Raw genomic sequence first — 18,187 nt, 5'->3', positions numbered from 1 at the left:
GAGGGAAGAACGTTGGTGTTGGTTTCGGTTTATGTCCCTCCTGCCCTGCAGGCCTCCACGTTTGCAGATCTGGGTAGGGCCTTGTTGGACCTCCCGGAGGGTATGCTAGTGGTGGGGGGAGACTTTAATGCTGTCGGCTCTGGGTTGCTGGATAGGTACCCGCCCAGGGACACCGGGGGGGCTCAGAAGTGGCTTCCAGACTTTATAGATACACTCGGCTTGGTAGACTGCTGGAGGCTCCGGCACCCCACACAGAGCCAATATACCTTCCACTCCGGGGCGCATGGTAGTCTCTCTCGGATTGATTACCTGCTCACTCTGGCTGCGCACGCCTCCTTGGTATCTGAGGCTAGGCATATGGCGCGGGGCATTTCTGATCATTCGCCAGTGTGGGTCCGGCTGGATGTCGGCCGCGAGGGAGGGGGCAGGGTTGCTCCTATTAACCCCTGGTACTTTCGTGATCCCAAGATGCGCAGTGCGCTGTTGAAGACAGTTGATCACTATTTTAAGGACAATCAGGGTTCCGTTGACTCGGCTGTGTCGTTGTGGGAAGCATTTAAGACCGTGTTGAGAGGGGAGGCCCTCTCCTTGGTAGTGGCCGCCAAGCGACGGAGAGATGGCGAGGTTATACAGGTTGAGGATGAGATCGCGGCTTTAGAGGTGGCCCTGGAGGGGGAGGTTACACTGGCCTCACTGCATAATCTGAGCTTGAAGCAAGCGGAATATAGGGACCTGGTGGCGAATGCCGCCAAGACCCTCAGTAGGGAACAGCAGGGTCGCTTGTACGATGTTGGCGATAAGGCCGGGAAACTCCTAGCGTGGCTGGACAAAAAAGAACGTGTTAATAGAGTGGTGCCGGAGCTGACGAGAGAGGGGGGAGAGGTGGTTGTTGATCCCGAGGGTATAGTACGGTGTTTTTCGGATTATTTCCGTATGGTTTACGCCTCGGTTTCGGATAGGCCAACTGAGGATTCGCGTGACCTCCTGCGTGACATCGCTCTGCCCTGCCTTTCTGACGTAGATAGAGATGACCTCGATGGAGATATAACGGTTGATGAGGTGGCGGGTGCTATCCGCGCGCTGAACTCGGGCAAGGCCTCAGGCCCAAATGGTTTGCCGATTGACTTGTATAAGCTGCTCCCGGATAGGGTTGCTCCTCGCCATGTTCGTGGAGGCGCGGGGGAGTGGGTCCCTTCCGTTGGACCAGCGACTGGCGACGATTGTTGTGATACATAAGGATGGTAAACCCCGGGACAAGTGTGCCTCCTATCGGCCAATATCACTCCTTAATGCCGAGCCGAAAATTCTGGCTAAAATCCTGGCGGGCCGCTTGGTCAGGGTGCTTGGAGACCTGATCCACCCGGATCAATCGGGTTTTATCCCGCACCGTAACACTGCGTTGAACCTTAGGCGTCTTCATGGAGTGATTGCCAGGGCGAGCAGGCTGCGAGAACCAGCTGTTGTGGCGTCTCTTGATGCCACGATGACTTTTGATACGGTGGAATGGGCATATCTGTGGGCTGTGCTTGCCAAGTTCGGCTTTGGCCCTGGTTTTGTGAGCTGGGTGAGGTTGCTTTACGAGGGTCCCCTTGCGAGTGTTGTGGTAAACGGGCGGGCGTCGACACCGTTCCAGCTTGGGAGGGGCACCCGGCAGGGTTGCCCCCTGTCGCCTCGAGCCGCTGGCGGCGTGGATACGCTGGCATCCGGATATACGTGGACTTAGATGTTCGCCCGATCACGAGGACCGTATTTCGCTCTATGCCGATGACATCCTGTTATATCTCGCCTCGCCCAAGAACTCGCTTATAGTGGTTTGTGACGTTCTGACATCTTTTGGTAAGAACTCGGGTCTCGTCATCAATTGGAGTAAATCATATCTGTATGTTCTTAGCGGCGATGTTCCACCTGTCCCGCGAACTTGTTCGATCCAGATCGCCCAGCAGGGCTTCGTGTACCTGGGGATTTTTATCTCCACTGATTCCACTTTGCGGTATGAGAAGAACCTGCTCCCTCCCCTGGCGCGTTTGCGGCGGGATGTTGCGGGCTGGCGGAGGATGCCGCTCTCCCTCCTCGGGCGCGCCGCCTTGTTCAAAATGATGTCTCTTCCCCGGTTCCTCTACGCCTTGCAGAATACTCTTGACTGGGTACTGGCCAGTTACTTTCGGGAGGTCGAAAGCCTCCAACGATCGTTGTTGTGGGATGGGCGGCCGCGCATAGCGATTGCTAAGTTGACGCTTCCGTGGTACGACGGGGGTATTGCGCTTCCGGACATTCGACGCTATTACTGGGCCACCCAGTTGAGCGCGATTAATCATGGTTTCTATGGTCCGGCTCTAAGCCCCGGCTACGCCATGGACCGATGGTTGTTGCGCGGCGGTAATTATCACAGAGCGTTGTACTCGCGGTCGCTGGACTCGTCCCTCACAGGGCCCATGGGGGTGGCGGTGCGGGTGTGGAAGTTGGCGACTGACTCGCTGGGCTGGAAGGATAGGCTCACCCTTGCTACCCCGTTGTTTGACTCTGAAAAATTGGGGAAGCTTTGGCATACGAAAGGTTTTGAGAAATGGGACTTGATCGGTATCTCCAGGGTTGGAGATTTGCTGATTAAGGGGAGGGTCAAGTCCTTTGAAGAGCTGCAGAAGGAGTATGAGTTGGGGAAATCCGAGTTTTTCCGCTATGTTCAGGTGCGTCATGCCCTGCGCTCAGTTCTCGTGGAAGGTGAGAAGGTGCCTGAGTCCTCCCCACTGGAGGATCGGATCCTCGATGGCCATATGCCAGAGAGTACGATCTCTCTTATCTATAAGAAATTGATTAATGTTCGGGCAGACCTGCTATTGGGCCTGCGGGACCAATGGACTAGGGACGGCCTTGAGCTGGATGACGAGGACTGGCAGTCTGCGGTTTCCTCTCCTAAGGAGGTCGCGATTCCGTCGCGTCTGCGGCTGGTGCAGCTCAAAATACTCCACAGAGTCTATGTTACGGGCCAAGGCTGGTTCGTATGGGATTTTCTGAGGAGGGCTTATGTAGGAGGGGCTGTGGTATGGTGGGTACCTTCCTGCATATCATTTGGGAATGTGGCGTCATCATGGAATTTTGGAGGAGAGTCCATGCGGTAATGGGGGAGGTGACGGGCATTGTTATGCAGCCGGAGGCGCGGTGTTGTCTCCTGAATGTTTGGGGGCCTACTGATCACGATGAGGCACAGACCCAGTGGGTGACTCTGGGTAACATGGTGGCTAAGCGAGACATCGCGCGCCTGTGGGGCTCCGCGGGACCCCCCACATTGGCTGCGTGGAAGGAAAACATGGACTGGAGTATGTTCAGGGAAAAGACGGTATATTGCGCTAGAGGGCGCCCTCGGAAGTGGCATGCCATTTGGGGGCGGTGGAACCAATATAGGGGGGGCATATGCCTTGCCCCTGATCTGGATCCCCCCCGAGGAGCAGCTCTCTCCTTAGCATTCTTTCCAGCTCTGTACATATATTTGATAATTGACTTCTTGGGTCTCTGCTTTTCCCCTTTTTCCTCTTATCACAGCACTGTGACTGATAGACGAGGGGGGTCCGGTCTCCCCTGAGGGGCAATCACCAGTTGTAATCAGTGTTTTCGCCTTGCTTGGGTTTGGTTTGTGTTTGTGTTTATTTAAAATAGAACCTTTTTGCTTCTCCTTTTCTGCACTGTGGACACTTCTTTGTACTGCTCTCTTGAAGCTGCCGAACCTCCGGGTTGTCGGCTGAATAGCTGTGTCCCTGGTTTTTTGATGAATAAAGGTTTAAAAAAAAAAAAAAAAAAAAAATTACTTGAATTATTAAAAAAAACATTGCAGGGCTTTTACAAAAGGATGGGGTTGTGATATGTTTGAACAATAATTTGGGACGTTATTTTCAGTTTTGAGATGGTGGCTGTAGCAAATGTCCATAATTTTGCAAATCTTTCTCGTCTTTACCTATATGTGCTGTTTGAGTACCACCTTCACATTTGTAAAGAACTGAAGAAGCCCATAGCTCATTGAGCATCTGTCGAAGCAAGAGTGATTTTCAGTGAAGGTTCATGACAATGTGCCTAGATCCACCATTCATCTAACTTTGCTCATCACATCTCTCCTTTGCTTCTTTAGGTTCCTAGTGTTATGGTGGACATGAACGTGTTGATGGCTTCGCAGATGTTGATGGACCAGGTCTCCTCTGAGGGCAATGCTCTTTTGTTGCACCTCATGTACCAACACTTGCTCTTCGACTTCCGCATCTGGAGCAACAGCGACTTCGCTGTGAGGCTAGGTGAGCTTGGCCCCTGTCTTTGAGTCAACTTTTTGAAGGTCTTCCACATATTCTTTCATTTGCTTTTGAGGTGTACAATAAGTGTACCAGAGACAATGTTCATGTATCTAGTGTGTGTGCCTTCAGACAAAGCTTTGGCCTATCAAGAGTAATGTTATGAACATTTGAGGGGAGATAAATTCATTATTGGGGTGGTTCTGAATCCCTGTTCAACTCATTGGTTGATAAAAATATACCTAACAGTACTGAGAAAGTAATGGGCTTTTTTGTTTATTGCAAAACAATGACTATAGCACAGATTAGGACAGATATATACAGCATACATAACACAATGATCATCTGTCTCTTGTATTCTATTTCTTCACGACAGCAAAACATTGATAGTCCACCTGTTACTGACGTCATAGCGAGATACCGTAGGCGCTAATCTTGTGGCCGTCCTTGGTACTGCGGATTATTTTCCATCTCCATTCCTGCTAGTCACAGTGTGTCACATATCTTGGCTTTCCCTACCCATGAAAGCAAATACATTTTAGCTGTAAGCTATCTCACACACTGTATGTGTATGTCTATTGTAACATATGAGCTGAAGGCTACATTTAAAAAAGCTCTTTTACTGTCTGAACACCTGACGTGTGCCCCAGATATCCCCGGGAACATTTTCTGAAATTGTTAATTCACAGTTACGAGGAAGAAATGGATTGAAACATCTTTCATACAAACGTTGGCAGTATTTATCATTTTCATTGATTAGCAAGCTGAGACTCTTGGGGGCATTTGTATCAATCTTTCACATAGCGCAATGGAGCAAACCATCTTGCTGCGCTGTGGGAAAGGGCAAGAATGCGCCGTATTTAACATTATATTCTGCATTCTTGTCATTTCCCAGTGCTGGCACACTTTTGGGTACATAGTGCCAATGCAGGCTCCCTTGCGTCCATGTTGCAGGGGTGCCTGTGTTGTAGGCAGGATTGTTTTTGTGCAGGAAGGGACAGCTTCTTGAACCAAGACAATACTGAGAGGCATTTTCCTCTTTCCACATGTGCTTCAGAATGGAGCATAATTAGAAAGCGGAAAAAAATGAGAAAAAATAAAGATATTTCTCCTTGTTATGCTTATGCCTCACCTGTAGAAGCTTAGCATTTTTACACAAGTCTAGCACTAATAGTAAATCTGGGACTGTGCCAGAATCCATGGGTGGATTTGTGGGAGCACCCACGCTCCTCCCATGGAATGCCTTCTTGGGGCAGAGTAATACAAGGCAGCGGTTTGCGCTGTCTTGTTTTACTTTAGATTTATCAAGCCATGCAGAGCCACAGAAGGTGGCCTTACGTGGCTTGATAAATCTCACTTAGGTTTTGCGGAGCCCTTTGCACCCCATTGCGTGGCTCAAGGTCGACGCAAAACCTTGATAAATCCACCCCTTGATCCCTGAGGTTTTAATGCTTTAATAAACAGAGCAGGCCTGATGTGTTACCTTGACCAGTTGTGGCCAGCTGAGGGAAAAACACAGTCTACCACCTTAAAATTAAAGGCTTACTCAGTAACACCAAAAGCTGAACTTTCATCAAAAGGCAAATGCTGCAGATGCCTTCACCCGTTCACTTAAAGATGACGGGGCTGCCGAAATAAGGCATTGTTCACTGTAGGCGGAAAGAAGGTTGAATCTTGACATGGCCAACTTGACAGTCCACCCTCCTGAAGCCAGAGAAGACATAGCTGTTAAAGAAGTAATGACTGCTAATTGCAGGACTTAAAATGGCAAAACTAAAATATTTAGAGCGAATCGAAAAACAAATTACGTATTATCCTTTCCTTGTGTCCTTTTTTACTTATTTTCATCCATAGCCATGAAAACAGGGCCAGACTGGGAACAAACCTGGCCCTGGCAAACTGTTCTGCTGGCCCGCCTGGTGCGAGGAGGAGGGTGTGACCGAGCTGTCTAAAATGGCCGATTTCGGCCGATTTCGTTACAGGGGGCCGATATAGCCGGCCACCCTAACAAAACCGGCCCCCCAGGGCCTAAAACTGGCCCCCAACCTGGTGGCCTACCGGGGAAACGCCCGGTGCCCGATATGGCCAGTCCAGCCTGCATGAAAATAGCTGATGCACATGTCATCGCTCAAAAACACTCCTACTATTTCTTATTTCTCAAATTGATTCATTGGTCAGCAGGTGAATGTGTGTGTGAGCACTGTACTTTGGAAAACATTCCATTATTGGCCAATGTTCACATCTTCCAGCAGGATGTATCAACGATTTCACATTGGGAGCCTTATTTTCTAGCCCTGAACCGAATGGGTTTGTCACAAAGGAGTTCATGGTCGGCTTGGTTGATGTGGTTCTGAATCTCATGTTGTTCCTGGTTGTGCGTGTGTTTTGCAATGCCTTAAGGCAAAAGTTGTGACCTTCACAACTATATAGGGTGATCAGATTTTGTAAACAAAAAAACCTAGACAGTCCACAAACATAGAAATAGGACTATAATTTTGCATTGATTGAGGGGCACAGAACAACTTAATTGACAGCGCAACAGGATGTAGCCTAACGGCTAGGTGGTCGACCTCAAATCTGGGGAACCGGGTTCGAGTCTCAGCAATGGCGCTCAATATCCTGTGATTCTGGGCATATCACTTAATCTCACGTGCCTAACAAACTCAACTGGAGTTCATGTAAAGCGCTCTGATACCTTCGGGTCAAGTTTGAGCTATATAAAACTTCGAGAAAAAAAACATAGCAACGGTAAACAGTATGGCAGTATAGTAAATTGAATGCAACTTTTATTCAGAGTATACACTGAGTTAACTAAATTGCTTTCAGATAGAGGCTAATAACTAATTTCTCACCAATATCCATGAAAACCCTGCCTCCCTCCGTACTGAGTCTACCCTCTCTGAAAACCAAGACATGCTAAAACTTGCTGAGCAGTTTTGCAGGAAAACAGGATTGTCCCTGCAAATCCAGGTCACGCTAACACTTAACTGCCATAGAAGGATTTCACTGGCAGATGCCACAAACCTACCAGACAGACTACATGTTAGACAAACAAAGTCAGCGTTTCAGAGCTTGTGCCATTTCGGTGAGCTTTACCTCGCCAAGGGTAGACATTACAGTGACTCATGAGTGGCTCATTCAGGCTGTTTGCATTCTAGGACATGTAGTTCTGTATCTATGAAAATAAAACAGCTAAAAGTGCCAAAAGCATATGATAAAACCAAGACTTGATAAGAGTATACATGCATCTACGAGGTAGAACGTGGAGACATGCACAACGATCCATAACAATATTTGCCTTTGCTACTAAATGGACGGAAAATAAAATTTACAGGGACTTTTTTTTAAACGTGACTCAGCATTAAATATATGTCAACATTTCACAAAATGAAACAAAAACAGTGCGGTGTTTTTATTAAATACCCCCTCTATCACTTGTGATAAAGTTAAGGGGAATAAAGCTCACGAGTTTGGGTCTTCTCGTTGCTACTTAGCCCATGTTTACATCCTGCTGTGCTGCTTCAATAAGAAACTACAACACAGCAGGGGAGACTTCATATAAAACAATTACCTTTTTGTCCCCACTGTGATTTAAAAAGAGAGGGCCGGAGGGAACACGGACCTGCACTCTATTTGAAATGTAATGTGCGCGCTTACCTGCCCCTTTACCCAAACCCAAGACTATTTTCAGTTTTTATTAAAACTGTTGGAAAACCTGAACAGTCCACAAAAAACGGGATTGTCTGGGAAACGGGAGCATCTGGGACATTTGGTCAGCCGACATCTGATTCAGTCCTGCTGGTGGAAATATGGCAGCCGTCGTCAGCGGTGACGTGCTGAAACAAACCCATCTGATTGGCAAGTAGCTGATTATGATGTCATAGCCTGCATTCCACTTGTGTGTGAGCGGTGGAACAGACTAGGTGTCCTGGAGCTTTGTAGGCGCGTGCCAGAGGAGCTCTCCTTCGAGCAATAAACAACGCCCGTCCTCTCCAGCCTGGCTATTTTGTGTGTTTTCCTGTTCTCACAAACGTCGGAGGCTACTCATGAAATGCAAATCAGTACTCACCAAGGTTAGTAAATCAATCCCGCCCTTCTTAATTCTTTTAAGAAATATTTTTAGCAGTCATCAAATATCATAATCCTAGTGTTATGATAGATTTATGGTAACCATGGTTGTAACTGGCTTTCTGCTTTACTGTAGAGCAGTACTTCCCAAATATTTTAGAACCACAACACAATTTTTATAATGAAAAACTTATGAGATCCATCAAGCTTTGAGGAACATGAGGCAGGCAGGTTATACTTTTTAATCATAATAGTAGACATGCTTTTAAACTGCTGGGAATTAACAAATACCCGACTTTACAATTTCTTGTGTTCCTCTTTAACAGCATTTGTTTGTAAATGACACAGCATTGACCATGCCCTAAGGTATGTTTTTATTTGACTATGGCCAGGATATTTTTTCAGCCAATAAAATTGGCAGAAGGTGAACTGCACTGGAGCTAGAACAATTTTCGGCGTGGGGAGCTGGCCTGCTGCATCTTAGGCATTGGAATCAAGACTTCTGAAAAATCTTGGTGCTGATACCAGGGATTTTTATCAATTTTGAAAAACCTCTTCTTCAGCATAGTATAGGTTGAGGCCTAATGTCCATTTTTGTTAAAACTAGATCCAGTGGTGCATTTTGGAAAAAAAAAAATTATATATATATATATATATATATATATATATATATCACCGCTCCTGTCGCCTTTGTCCTTGCGCTTGCGGGCGGGTGCCGGTCATCGTGGGAGCGTACCCGCGTTTCAATATTCCTGCTCCTTAGTCTCGTCACCATCCAACAAGGAAAAGGCACTCACGGGGGCAAGTTCACAAAGTTTATTAGGAACTCAGCAGAATCTACCAACACAAACGCGTTTCCGCAGTCGCCTTTACCAATGTGTTCAAACGCGCCGGAGGCAAGCACTTTTTAAAAATAAAGTTAACAATACATAGAAATCAATGACATACTAATAATGTCAGACCTTTTTTCATACATACAAATCAATGACGGGCTAACTATGCTTCATAAGTCTCCTGAGCGCCATATTAGCCTGTTAACATCTAACAATGTCCTATAAGAAACGTTTTCATGATTCGATACCGATTCAAATAGCGGTATAATTTCACAGTACAATTCATTAAGATCTGAATGATCAAAATAATAAATAAGAGAGTCACACATATAATATTCATATTTCATCTTGTGCAATATTGCACGGTGCCAATATCAAACATTTTTAACGCTAGTTAGCATTCAACTCATTTATATAGCCCTTGATGGGCATTTTTCCGAATATGATCAATGTTTGTGTGAATTTCATCAAATGCCCTTAATGGACTGTTTCTCCCAGAAATATGGCGAGAATGATGTACAAGGCATTTGAAAGAGGGCGAGGGGAAGAGAAAAAAGTGTCCCGTCAATTGGACTAAATACATGTGTACAGGACATTCAGCTAGCAACGTGGAAATACTAGTGATGTACATTTTCTGTCTGGGAAAGCTTCAATCTGCATTATTCTCCTAGATGGACCGATAGCTCTTCGCTACTGTTCATGCCTTCTGGATATTTTGTTTGCAGGTCAAAGATGTAGCAGGATTCTATCCTTTGTAATCTCCAAGTTTTATCACCCCCTCTGCAGCTGTTTGGTCCATGACTTAGGAATCTCAATAGAGCCCTATTACTTTGATAAGGATTGTTCAGCACCTGAATTGGCGGTTTGAAGATAAGGCTTCCCGCGATTTTAAGTGCTGCCCTGAAGAAGTTCCATGAATAGGGACAACGCGCTTAGGCTGTTTTCACCCTGGATTTATCATCCTGTTTTTACTCTGATATTTGAATATTTCTTGATTAAAGATGGTGAAAAACAATCAAAATTGTGAAAATAATCTGTGTGTCATATGATCGCGAGATTTCTTTTGCTGTCATTTGCTTCAGTACAAATAGTACATACATTTTGTGATTTACAAAAGATCCCTTTGGACTCTTTTATGAAAAATTTCTATTTTGTGTTCCTCAAAACTGTGGAATTGGATGTATAGATTTGGGTTTTTTCGGTTGGCCCAAAAGAGTGAGCACATTTGATAACATCTGGGACTGACGGAGTGCAGGCAGAATTTAGGCCATACCAGTTATTTTGTTGTGATACATTGATAAAGGCGACTGCCGAAACGCGTTTGTGTTGGTAGAGCCTGCGGAGTTCCTTATTAACTTTGTGAACTTGCCCCCGTGAGTGCCTTTTCCTTGTTGGATGGTGACGAGGCTAAGGAGCAGGAATATATATATATATATATATATATATATATATATATATATATATATATATATATATATATATATATATATATATATATTCACTGAAAAAACCATAGGTTTCACACACGTTATAGTTAGGAATTAGCATTTAAAAAACCTTGCAAATTCACTTAAAAAACCATAGGTTTCACACATGTTATAGTTAGCTGGACATTTCACTCGAAAAAAACCAATGAAATTCCCCCGTTATAGTTAGTTCAGGCAACTATAACTCACGCGACCGCAATCCACTGCTGATGACGTCAGATATTACATCACTGTATTTAGACACTTATTTACCCATTTATTCTTCCATTAATCTTTAGCTATACATATATTACAAATATTTATTTTACAGAAAGACACATATGTCATCAGTGATGTAATATCTGACATCATCAGCAGTGGATTGCGGTCGCGTGAGTTATAGTTGCCTGAACTAACTATAACGGGGGAATTTCATTGTTTTTTTTCGAGTGAAATGTCCAGCTAACTATAACATTTGTGAAACCTATGGTTTTTTAAGTGAATTTGCAAGGTTTTTTAAATGCTAATTCCTAACTATAACGTGTGTGAAACCTATGGCCTTTTCAGTGAATTTCAAAGGTTTTTTAAATGCTAATTAATTTATCTTTTTTTTTTATGGCATTTACAGCTCGCGCGCAACATGCGCTCACTGTGCGCGCACCTTTCCGATTTTTTCTCACCCTTCGGGGTCCTTCAGGGACCCCCTGACAAAGGCTAGGGGGTTAGAAACTCTCTACCCTGCCCCCTTTTCACGTTCTTGTATGTTTTTTTTTTTTTAAAGTTTTTTACCATGCGCGCACGGTGCGCGCACCCCGCGATTTTTCGAAAAAAAAATAAAATGTTTTTTTCACCCATGGGGGTCCTTCTGTGACCCTCTGACAAAGGCTAGGGGGTCAGGAACTGTCCACCCTGCCCCCTTTTCACGTTCTCCACCTTTGTTTTTCACTGCCTCAGACTGCGAGAGACAAAATGGCGGCCGACACTTCCTGATTTCGACCGATTCGAATGTTTACTGACATCTAACAACCAATCAGAATTTCGCTCGCGCACGTAACCGTGCGCGCACGGTGCGCGCGTATAGATATTGATATGCTTTTAAATGCTATTTTCTCAGGAAATACTGAACAGATTTACACCAGACCTGCAAAAGGCACTTCCTGACCTGAGGACTACCTCTCTGCCAAATTTCAAGTAATTCTGTTCAGCCGTTCGGGCTGTACCGTTGACTAAACGTCCTATGGAAAAATGCATGGGGAAAACGCGTTTTGGGACCCCCCTTTTTTCTCGGCCCCCGCTTGACGAATCACCCCGAGACTTTCAGGGTAGGAGCTCAGCGGAGCGCATCATTAGTTTTGAAAATTTCGCGAGGATTCGTCAACCGGCGCCAAAGTTATTCAAAATAGAATTTTCAGATCTCCTATGGAAACACGGTCCTAACTATAACTATCTACTGGCGATATATATATATCAGAGTGGCCACTTTATAGTTATAGACTGGAATTTCTCAGATTTTTGATTGCTACTAACTTTGTCACCCTTTGATGAATCTCCACAAAACTTTGCAGACCTGTTCTATTGTTCTATATTGGCTGATGATGCAAAGTATTGTGGTGATTAGTTAAGGGGTACAAATAAAAAAGAGGGCTCCCAGTCCCAATGCACATTTTTCCACAAAGGCGACAAAATGGCTTCACAGATTTACATGAAAATTGGCAAGAACATAGAATATGGTGTAGAAAGGGTCTTTTTTGTTATTTGATGTGAATTTTTTCAGTTATTTTTAAGTAATAAGGAATACAAATTTAGTGGTATATTGGGCCGCAGTATACCATGGGACATGGCGAGGACAAAACACAATATTATTAGTTAATCAAACCTCTTGTGAAATAAAAATGCAGTCATATTATTTAGACCACAGACATTGAGATGGAAAATGTCTCCATCTCAATTTCCAATCTAACTACAGTTAAGTGTCCTATATCGTTGCCGTCGCAGGGGATTACCATAAAGTGCGGATGGTCACATTGTAATTGTATTTATATTGCGCTTACTACCCCTGATGAGGTGTTGAAGTTCTTTTCAGAGAGTAGCACTCTACTCCGGAGCCCACAATGGATTAGTATGGGGAAATATACGTTTTTAATTTGATGGGTGGGCATGTGAGTGTGTTAGTTGGGTTGAATAGGATAAAGGAGGGATAGAGGAGGGAAGAGTCTAGAAAGTGTTATTTGAGAGATCATAGTAGTAAAATGAGGGTTGGGATGAGCCAAAGGAGGGATAGAGTAGGGAAAAGCCTAGAAAGGTTTATTAGAGAGATTGCAGTAAAGGAGGTTTGGGATAAGTCAGAGAGAGGAGGTAGAGGATATATTGAAAGAGGTGTAGGATGAAACAGAGTAGTGAATTGGAGAACGTTGCTCACTTTGCCACTGGATTCAAGCTAGCCTGGCTGATGAGAGGTGTTGCTCCGAAACCGCTCCAAAGATGCTTGTTTTTGGTCCAGGGAAGACCTGGATTGGCAGTTCAGGCTGGACTGTTCCCATGAGGAACAGATATGGCTGGGTCTGAACCTGGGGTGGCGAAGTGAGCTAAAGAACGATGATGGATTCAACTCAGATCTGTGACTGGGGGTGAGTATCTGAAAAGTTTCAGTGCTCCGTCCATCATCTCCTTCTGTTTCCAGGTGTGTACCAGGCCTGTGCATTACAAATATCTGTTGTGGAGAGGGCCCAGAACTGACTTCAACGGTGGCCAGATTCTGGCCTCATCCAATGGATCCCCATATCCCCCCCCCATCACCTAGAAACCTCCCGTGGAGGGCCTTACTCACATGTCTGCAAGTAAGGCACATTGCCACAAGCTGCACCTCTGGTTTGCCTTGGACTAAGTATGAATACACCGCCATCAAAGATAGTGGCGACTGCAAGTGCTGCAGTGGGCCAAGGAGCTGACTCCCCGGCCGCGGAGATCCCTCAGTGATAACCATTCCGATATTTTGATCGCCAGTTTGAGCGAGGCCTGTTACGACGTTTCCCTTTGGGTTTTGCCTGCTACAAGTAACAACTGCTCAAAGACGAATCAGAATCCATGGGCAGCGGAGTGTGAGGCATCATGGAGACAGTCTCGTCTGTCCATGCAAAGAATTCCTCCGGGGTGTCGAAGAACAGGGTTTGTGAGTTAAACATTACTCGCATGTGGGCAAGAAAAATAAGCATTTACAGTATTTTAAGATCTCAAAGGCGTTTCTTTGCTGCAACAAAGGATTGGCGCTATTGTTAGACCATTTTAGTATAGTCTGGGAATATCATGATGCGGTGGGACATGAAGAGCAGCACTTCTTGACTCCGTGCAAATTTTAGGATAGCGTCTCTGTCGTGGAAATTGAGAATTTTGGTGATAACAGTTCATGGCCGGGCACCTGGGGTAGGTATCTTAGCAGGGCCCTGTGGGCTTGTTCTATAATGAAACAAGAGGAAAGGGAGTCAGGGGGTATAAGTGTAGTGATCCAATGGGCAAGGAATTTGTCCATCTTCTCACCCTCACAGCCCTCCTGGAAGCCTATAAATTGTAGGTTGTTGCGACGGACACGGTCCTCCGCGTCTTCAGCCAATGCCGCCAACTCCCTGGTCACGGTCGTGAGCCTGGTGACTTTTTTTTTGCTGTAGAGACGCTGCAGTGTCTAAAATTTTGGGGACTCTAGTTTCAGCTTCGATGATCTGCTCTACAGCTTTCTGGAGGTCTTGGCTCAACTTTGTCACATCAGAGCCAACTACACCAATCTTAGCGTGTAGCATGTCTCAGGACTGTGTAATAGTGGCCGGAAGCGCATCTCTATCATGCACAGCCTTTGGGCACCCCCTTGAGGTGGCTGCCGCGGCCCCCGTGAACCTGTCCATTGTGCTTTCTTTAACCGTGGAGCTTGGAAGCTTGTCTTTTGTCATGGTATGGCTGCTTCAGGCACACAATTTGTGAGTCCCAGTCATCCAGCACTGACAGAGACGCTGACCCGCCAGACCTCCCAACTCCACAGCTCTAAGGGGGCTCGAGCAGTCAGGGCAGGTAAGGGTCCATACTGTCCCAGAAGTGCAGAGACAGATCATCAGTCTAGTAAAGACACGTTGTGAACCTCCAGAGTATAGGTCTTAGTGGGGAAGCCCCCGACCACAAGCTCTGCACTGAAACCTGACCAGGCCACCACCTCCTAGTGAAGGCCCCGACCGTGGATCAGCTTGTCATCTGGGGCCTGGGCCGACTGCTGCACAGTTGGATTTATGCCGGCCTGGCCTCAGTGTACTCTGCAGCAGCTGGCCCCCGTCCGGGCATCCCCTCAGGTCCCGCAGGTAAGACAGCACAAGGCAGATCAGCACCGAGTATGAAGCAGGAGAGACCTGGGCCCAAACAGCCTCTGCACTGCCCCCCTCCACCACCCGGCTCCTCACTTCTGTGTCTGTCGGGTGGTCATCCTTCCTTTCAGCACAGCCACGGGCCCGGCCAGCACACCACATGGCAGGACCCACCTGTCCACTTCTCCACCCGCCAACAGCGAGAGCCGGGCCCAGACCACTACAGCAGGCCCACCAGGTACCACCGTATGCCACTGTCTACCGCCAGGCCCCAACCCCGAGGCCCAGGGCTAACGCTACCGCCCCTTTCATGGCTCCCCTCCAACGCTACACAGTCTTCCCATGCACTCCAACCTTCGAAGCGCAGATGGGGAAAATTTGAAGTGCAATTCGGGCATGTTGGGCCGCACGCCCCTGGGGTTTTTGTTTTATTCATTTATATTTATATATTTTTTATTTTAGATTTCCCCTAATATTTTATTAGTGAAGCACTTATAAATACAATTGTTATGATCATATTTACATATTGTGATAGAACAAAATCAAATCAAACAGAGACTCCTAAGCATATAATCAAATAACTTATCACACATGGTGATACATACAATAAAAACAAACTGAGAACCATAAGCATATATTTAAATAACTTATATTTAAACTATACAGGGACCTATATACACATTAAGCATAAAATATATATTACCTACTGGCGCTCGCCAGTAGGTAGTTATAGTTAGGACCTATTTTCCATAGGAAATCCGCAACATTCTATTCCCAATAACTTTGGCGCCGATTGAGGAATCTTCGCTGAATTTTCAAAACTTTTGGCCAGCTCCGGTCCGCTCCTATCCTGAAAGTCTCGGGATGATTCGTGTAGCGGGGGCCGAGAAAAAAGGGGGTCCCAAAACGGGTTTCCCCCATGCAATTTCCCATAGGACCTTTAGCCGCAGCTACAGCCCGAACTGCTGAACGGAATTACACCAAATTTGGCAAAGAGGTAGTCCTCAGTTCAGACTCATGCCTTTTGCTTAAATGGTGTCAATCTGTTCAGTAGTTCCTGAGAAAATCAAAATCACATATATAGCTGGGCAGAGACTAACCACACATCTCATCGTGAGTTCTGATTGGCTGTCAGCACTTCATCCAAGAAGTGTTGTCCGCCATCTTGGGACGAATATACATGATAGCACTTCATTAAAAAGCATTGCAGTTAATAGAAGGTTTTAAGACTTTAGTTACATTACAAATCGTTTGTTGATGGTATCATACTCATTTTAGGAATTCTGGTGTGTTCTAAGGTGATTTTACCATGTGAAAAAGCCTTCTGCTGGGATATCATGAATCATGTTTGAGAGAAAAATATTTTCTCATGCTTTTCCCACAGAGGTTTGGAAGGTGATCTATAAGCTAACCTGAGAGCATATTTTCTGTAAATTCACATTATCTTTCTCAGTCATGTGAGAATGAAGTCTCACATTCTTAGTAAAACATGTACATCCAACAAGGGCAGAGACTGTCAGCTGATTCCTTTGTGTTCTACTGCAGCTTCCCAGAGTGTTCTAAAGAACACGTATGGCACACCTGAAGCCATCTTGATTGGAATAAAGTGGTAACTCTTAAAACATTGAATTTAAAAAGGAACAAAATGAGGGGGTTCATTTTGCCATAGAAAGTATGATTAGTGCTGCAGAAAGAAAAATTAGGGCACATTTTGAGCGACTTCTCAAATCCTCTTCTATTTCATTAAAAAATTCTGACATGCAGACTGAAATCTGCACTTTGAATACCAGCAGCAGACTTCCCTGGTGAGCAGTAGCTTTACTACAGTGATCTAATGAGCAACAAGAGTGCTAACATTCTGAATTTATGGCAAATGTGTGACACATCTGAATGCCTTCTTAATGGAATCAAAGTAAAAAACTGAAAGTATTCCTACTGAGGAGACTGTAGTAAATGAGGAAATTAAGAAACTTCATAACAAATAAGTCTTCCAAGATGGCCACTAGAGACAAAAGAGCCCAAATGAAGCATAAATATCACCCAGATGTAGCCCAAGTATAGCCCAATGACAGAATGTCCCAGAGTGTTCTAAAGAACAACTAGAGCGCTAACAGTCTTACTTATTACAAAAGTATGGCACACCTGAAGCCATCTTGATTGGAATAAAGTGGTAACACTTAAAACATTTAATTTGCAAAGGAACAAAATGAGGGTGTGAGAAAGTGGCTCTGTATATACTGTTCCCAAATAGTCCACAGACCCCAGAGGTTTGGCAGAGGCTAAAGTTAGATATAACCTTACTCTCTAAAGTGGTAGCTTGGTCAAGCAGTAAGGCAGTATCAGAGGGCAGTGTAAAACATTTGTTGCACACACTCAGTCAGCAAATGGTCTCACACACTCAATAACTGAACTCTAGGCCAATGGTTTATATATAAAAATATATGCTTGTTTTTTTTTAGAACCAACAATAGGTATTAAAATATACTTTCTCAGAATGAGATGCTTTATATAGATACTTTTGCAATATGCAATTGACTTTTGTAGAAAGTTACAAGTGGTTGCAATAGGCAACACAATTTTAAACACAATAATGCATTGAGTTCAATGGAAGTTTCAAGTTATTTGCAACAGATTACTTTTAGGATTACTTTTGGAATTCCAGGACTGGATCCTAGATTCAGTCCTGGGTCAGTACTTGGAATCAAGTGATAAAAGTCGACTTAATTACTGTGATGATATTTAGACAATATTTTGCTATTTTAAAAGTTGACACAGAAAATATTTCATAGAAAACAGCCAATGATTCCCTATGGCAGAAAAGTCAAGTTGCAGGTATAGTATGTTCTCGTTACTTTTGTAATCCAGTACTGGGTGCCTAGACTCAGTACTGGGACCTTTATCCAAAACAGGTAAGTAATTACGTTTTCAGAAATTATACGATTTCTAAAGAATATTTAAAGTTTGCAGAAATTGACACTTAGAAGAAATTTCACAGAAAAACAGTCAATGATGTCCTATGGGAGAAAATTGGGTTACTGGTAAGTACAGTTGTAAGTATTTTTCAGAGTCAGTGCTGGGCACCAAGATCCAGCACTGGGAGCTCACCTAATAGCAGGTGAGTATTTTCGTTTTCGTTACTTGGCTGATTTTTAGTGAATATTTTAAGTTTTGAAAAGTCCACACAGTAGAAATTTCAGGAAAAACCAGTC

At 44.8% G+C, this 18,187-nt stretch overlaps 1 protein-coding gene across 6 annotated transcripts in view; it reads left to right on the top strand.

The window, feature by feature from the left end:
• The window catches only part of NBEAL2 (neurobeachin like 2), a 737,578-nt gene that overhangs the window by 502,772 nt on the left and 216,619 nt on the right, over nt 1-18,187 (top strand). For all 6 annotated transcript variants that reach the window (XM_085628557.1, XM_085628556.1, XM_085628554.1 and 3 more), the window contains one exon: nt 4,118-4,277. In XM_085628557.1, the coding sequence (XP_085484683.1) occupies nt 4,118-4,277 (160 nt within the window). The remainder of the gene's footprint in view (nt 1-4,117; nt 4,278-18,187) is intronic.

This window comes from Triturus cristatus, chromosome 10, assembly GCF_964204655.1.
Source record: "Triturus cristatus chromosome 10, aTriCri1.1, whole genome shotgun sequence".
In the NCBI taxonomy this organism is placed as follows: Eukaryota; Metazoa; Chordata; class Amphibia; order Caudata; family Salamandridae; genus Triturus; species Triturus cristatus.
This window is presented reverse-complemented; position numbering and strand designations above follow the sequence as displayed.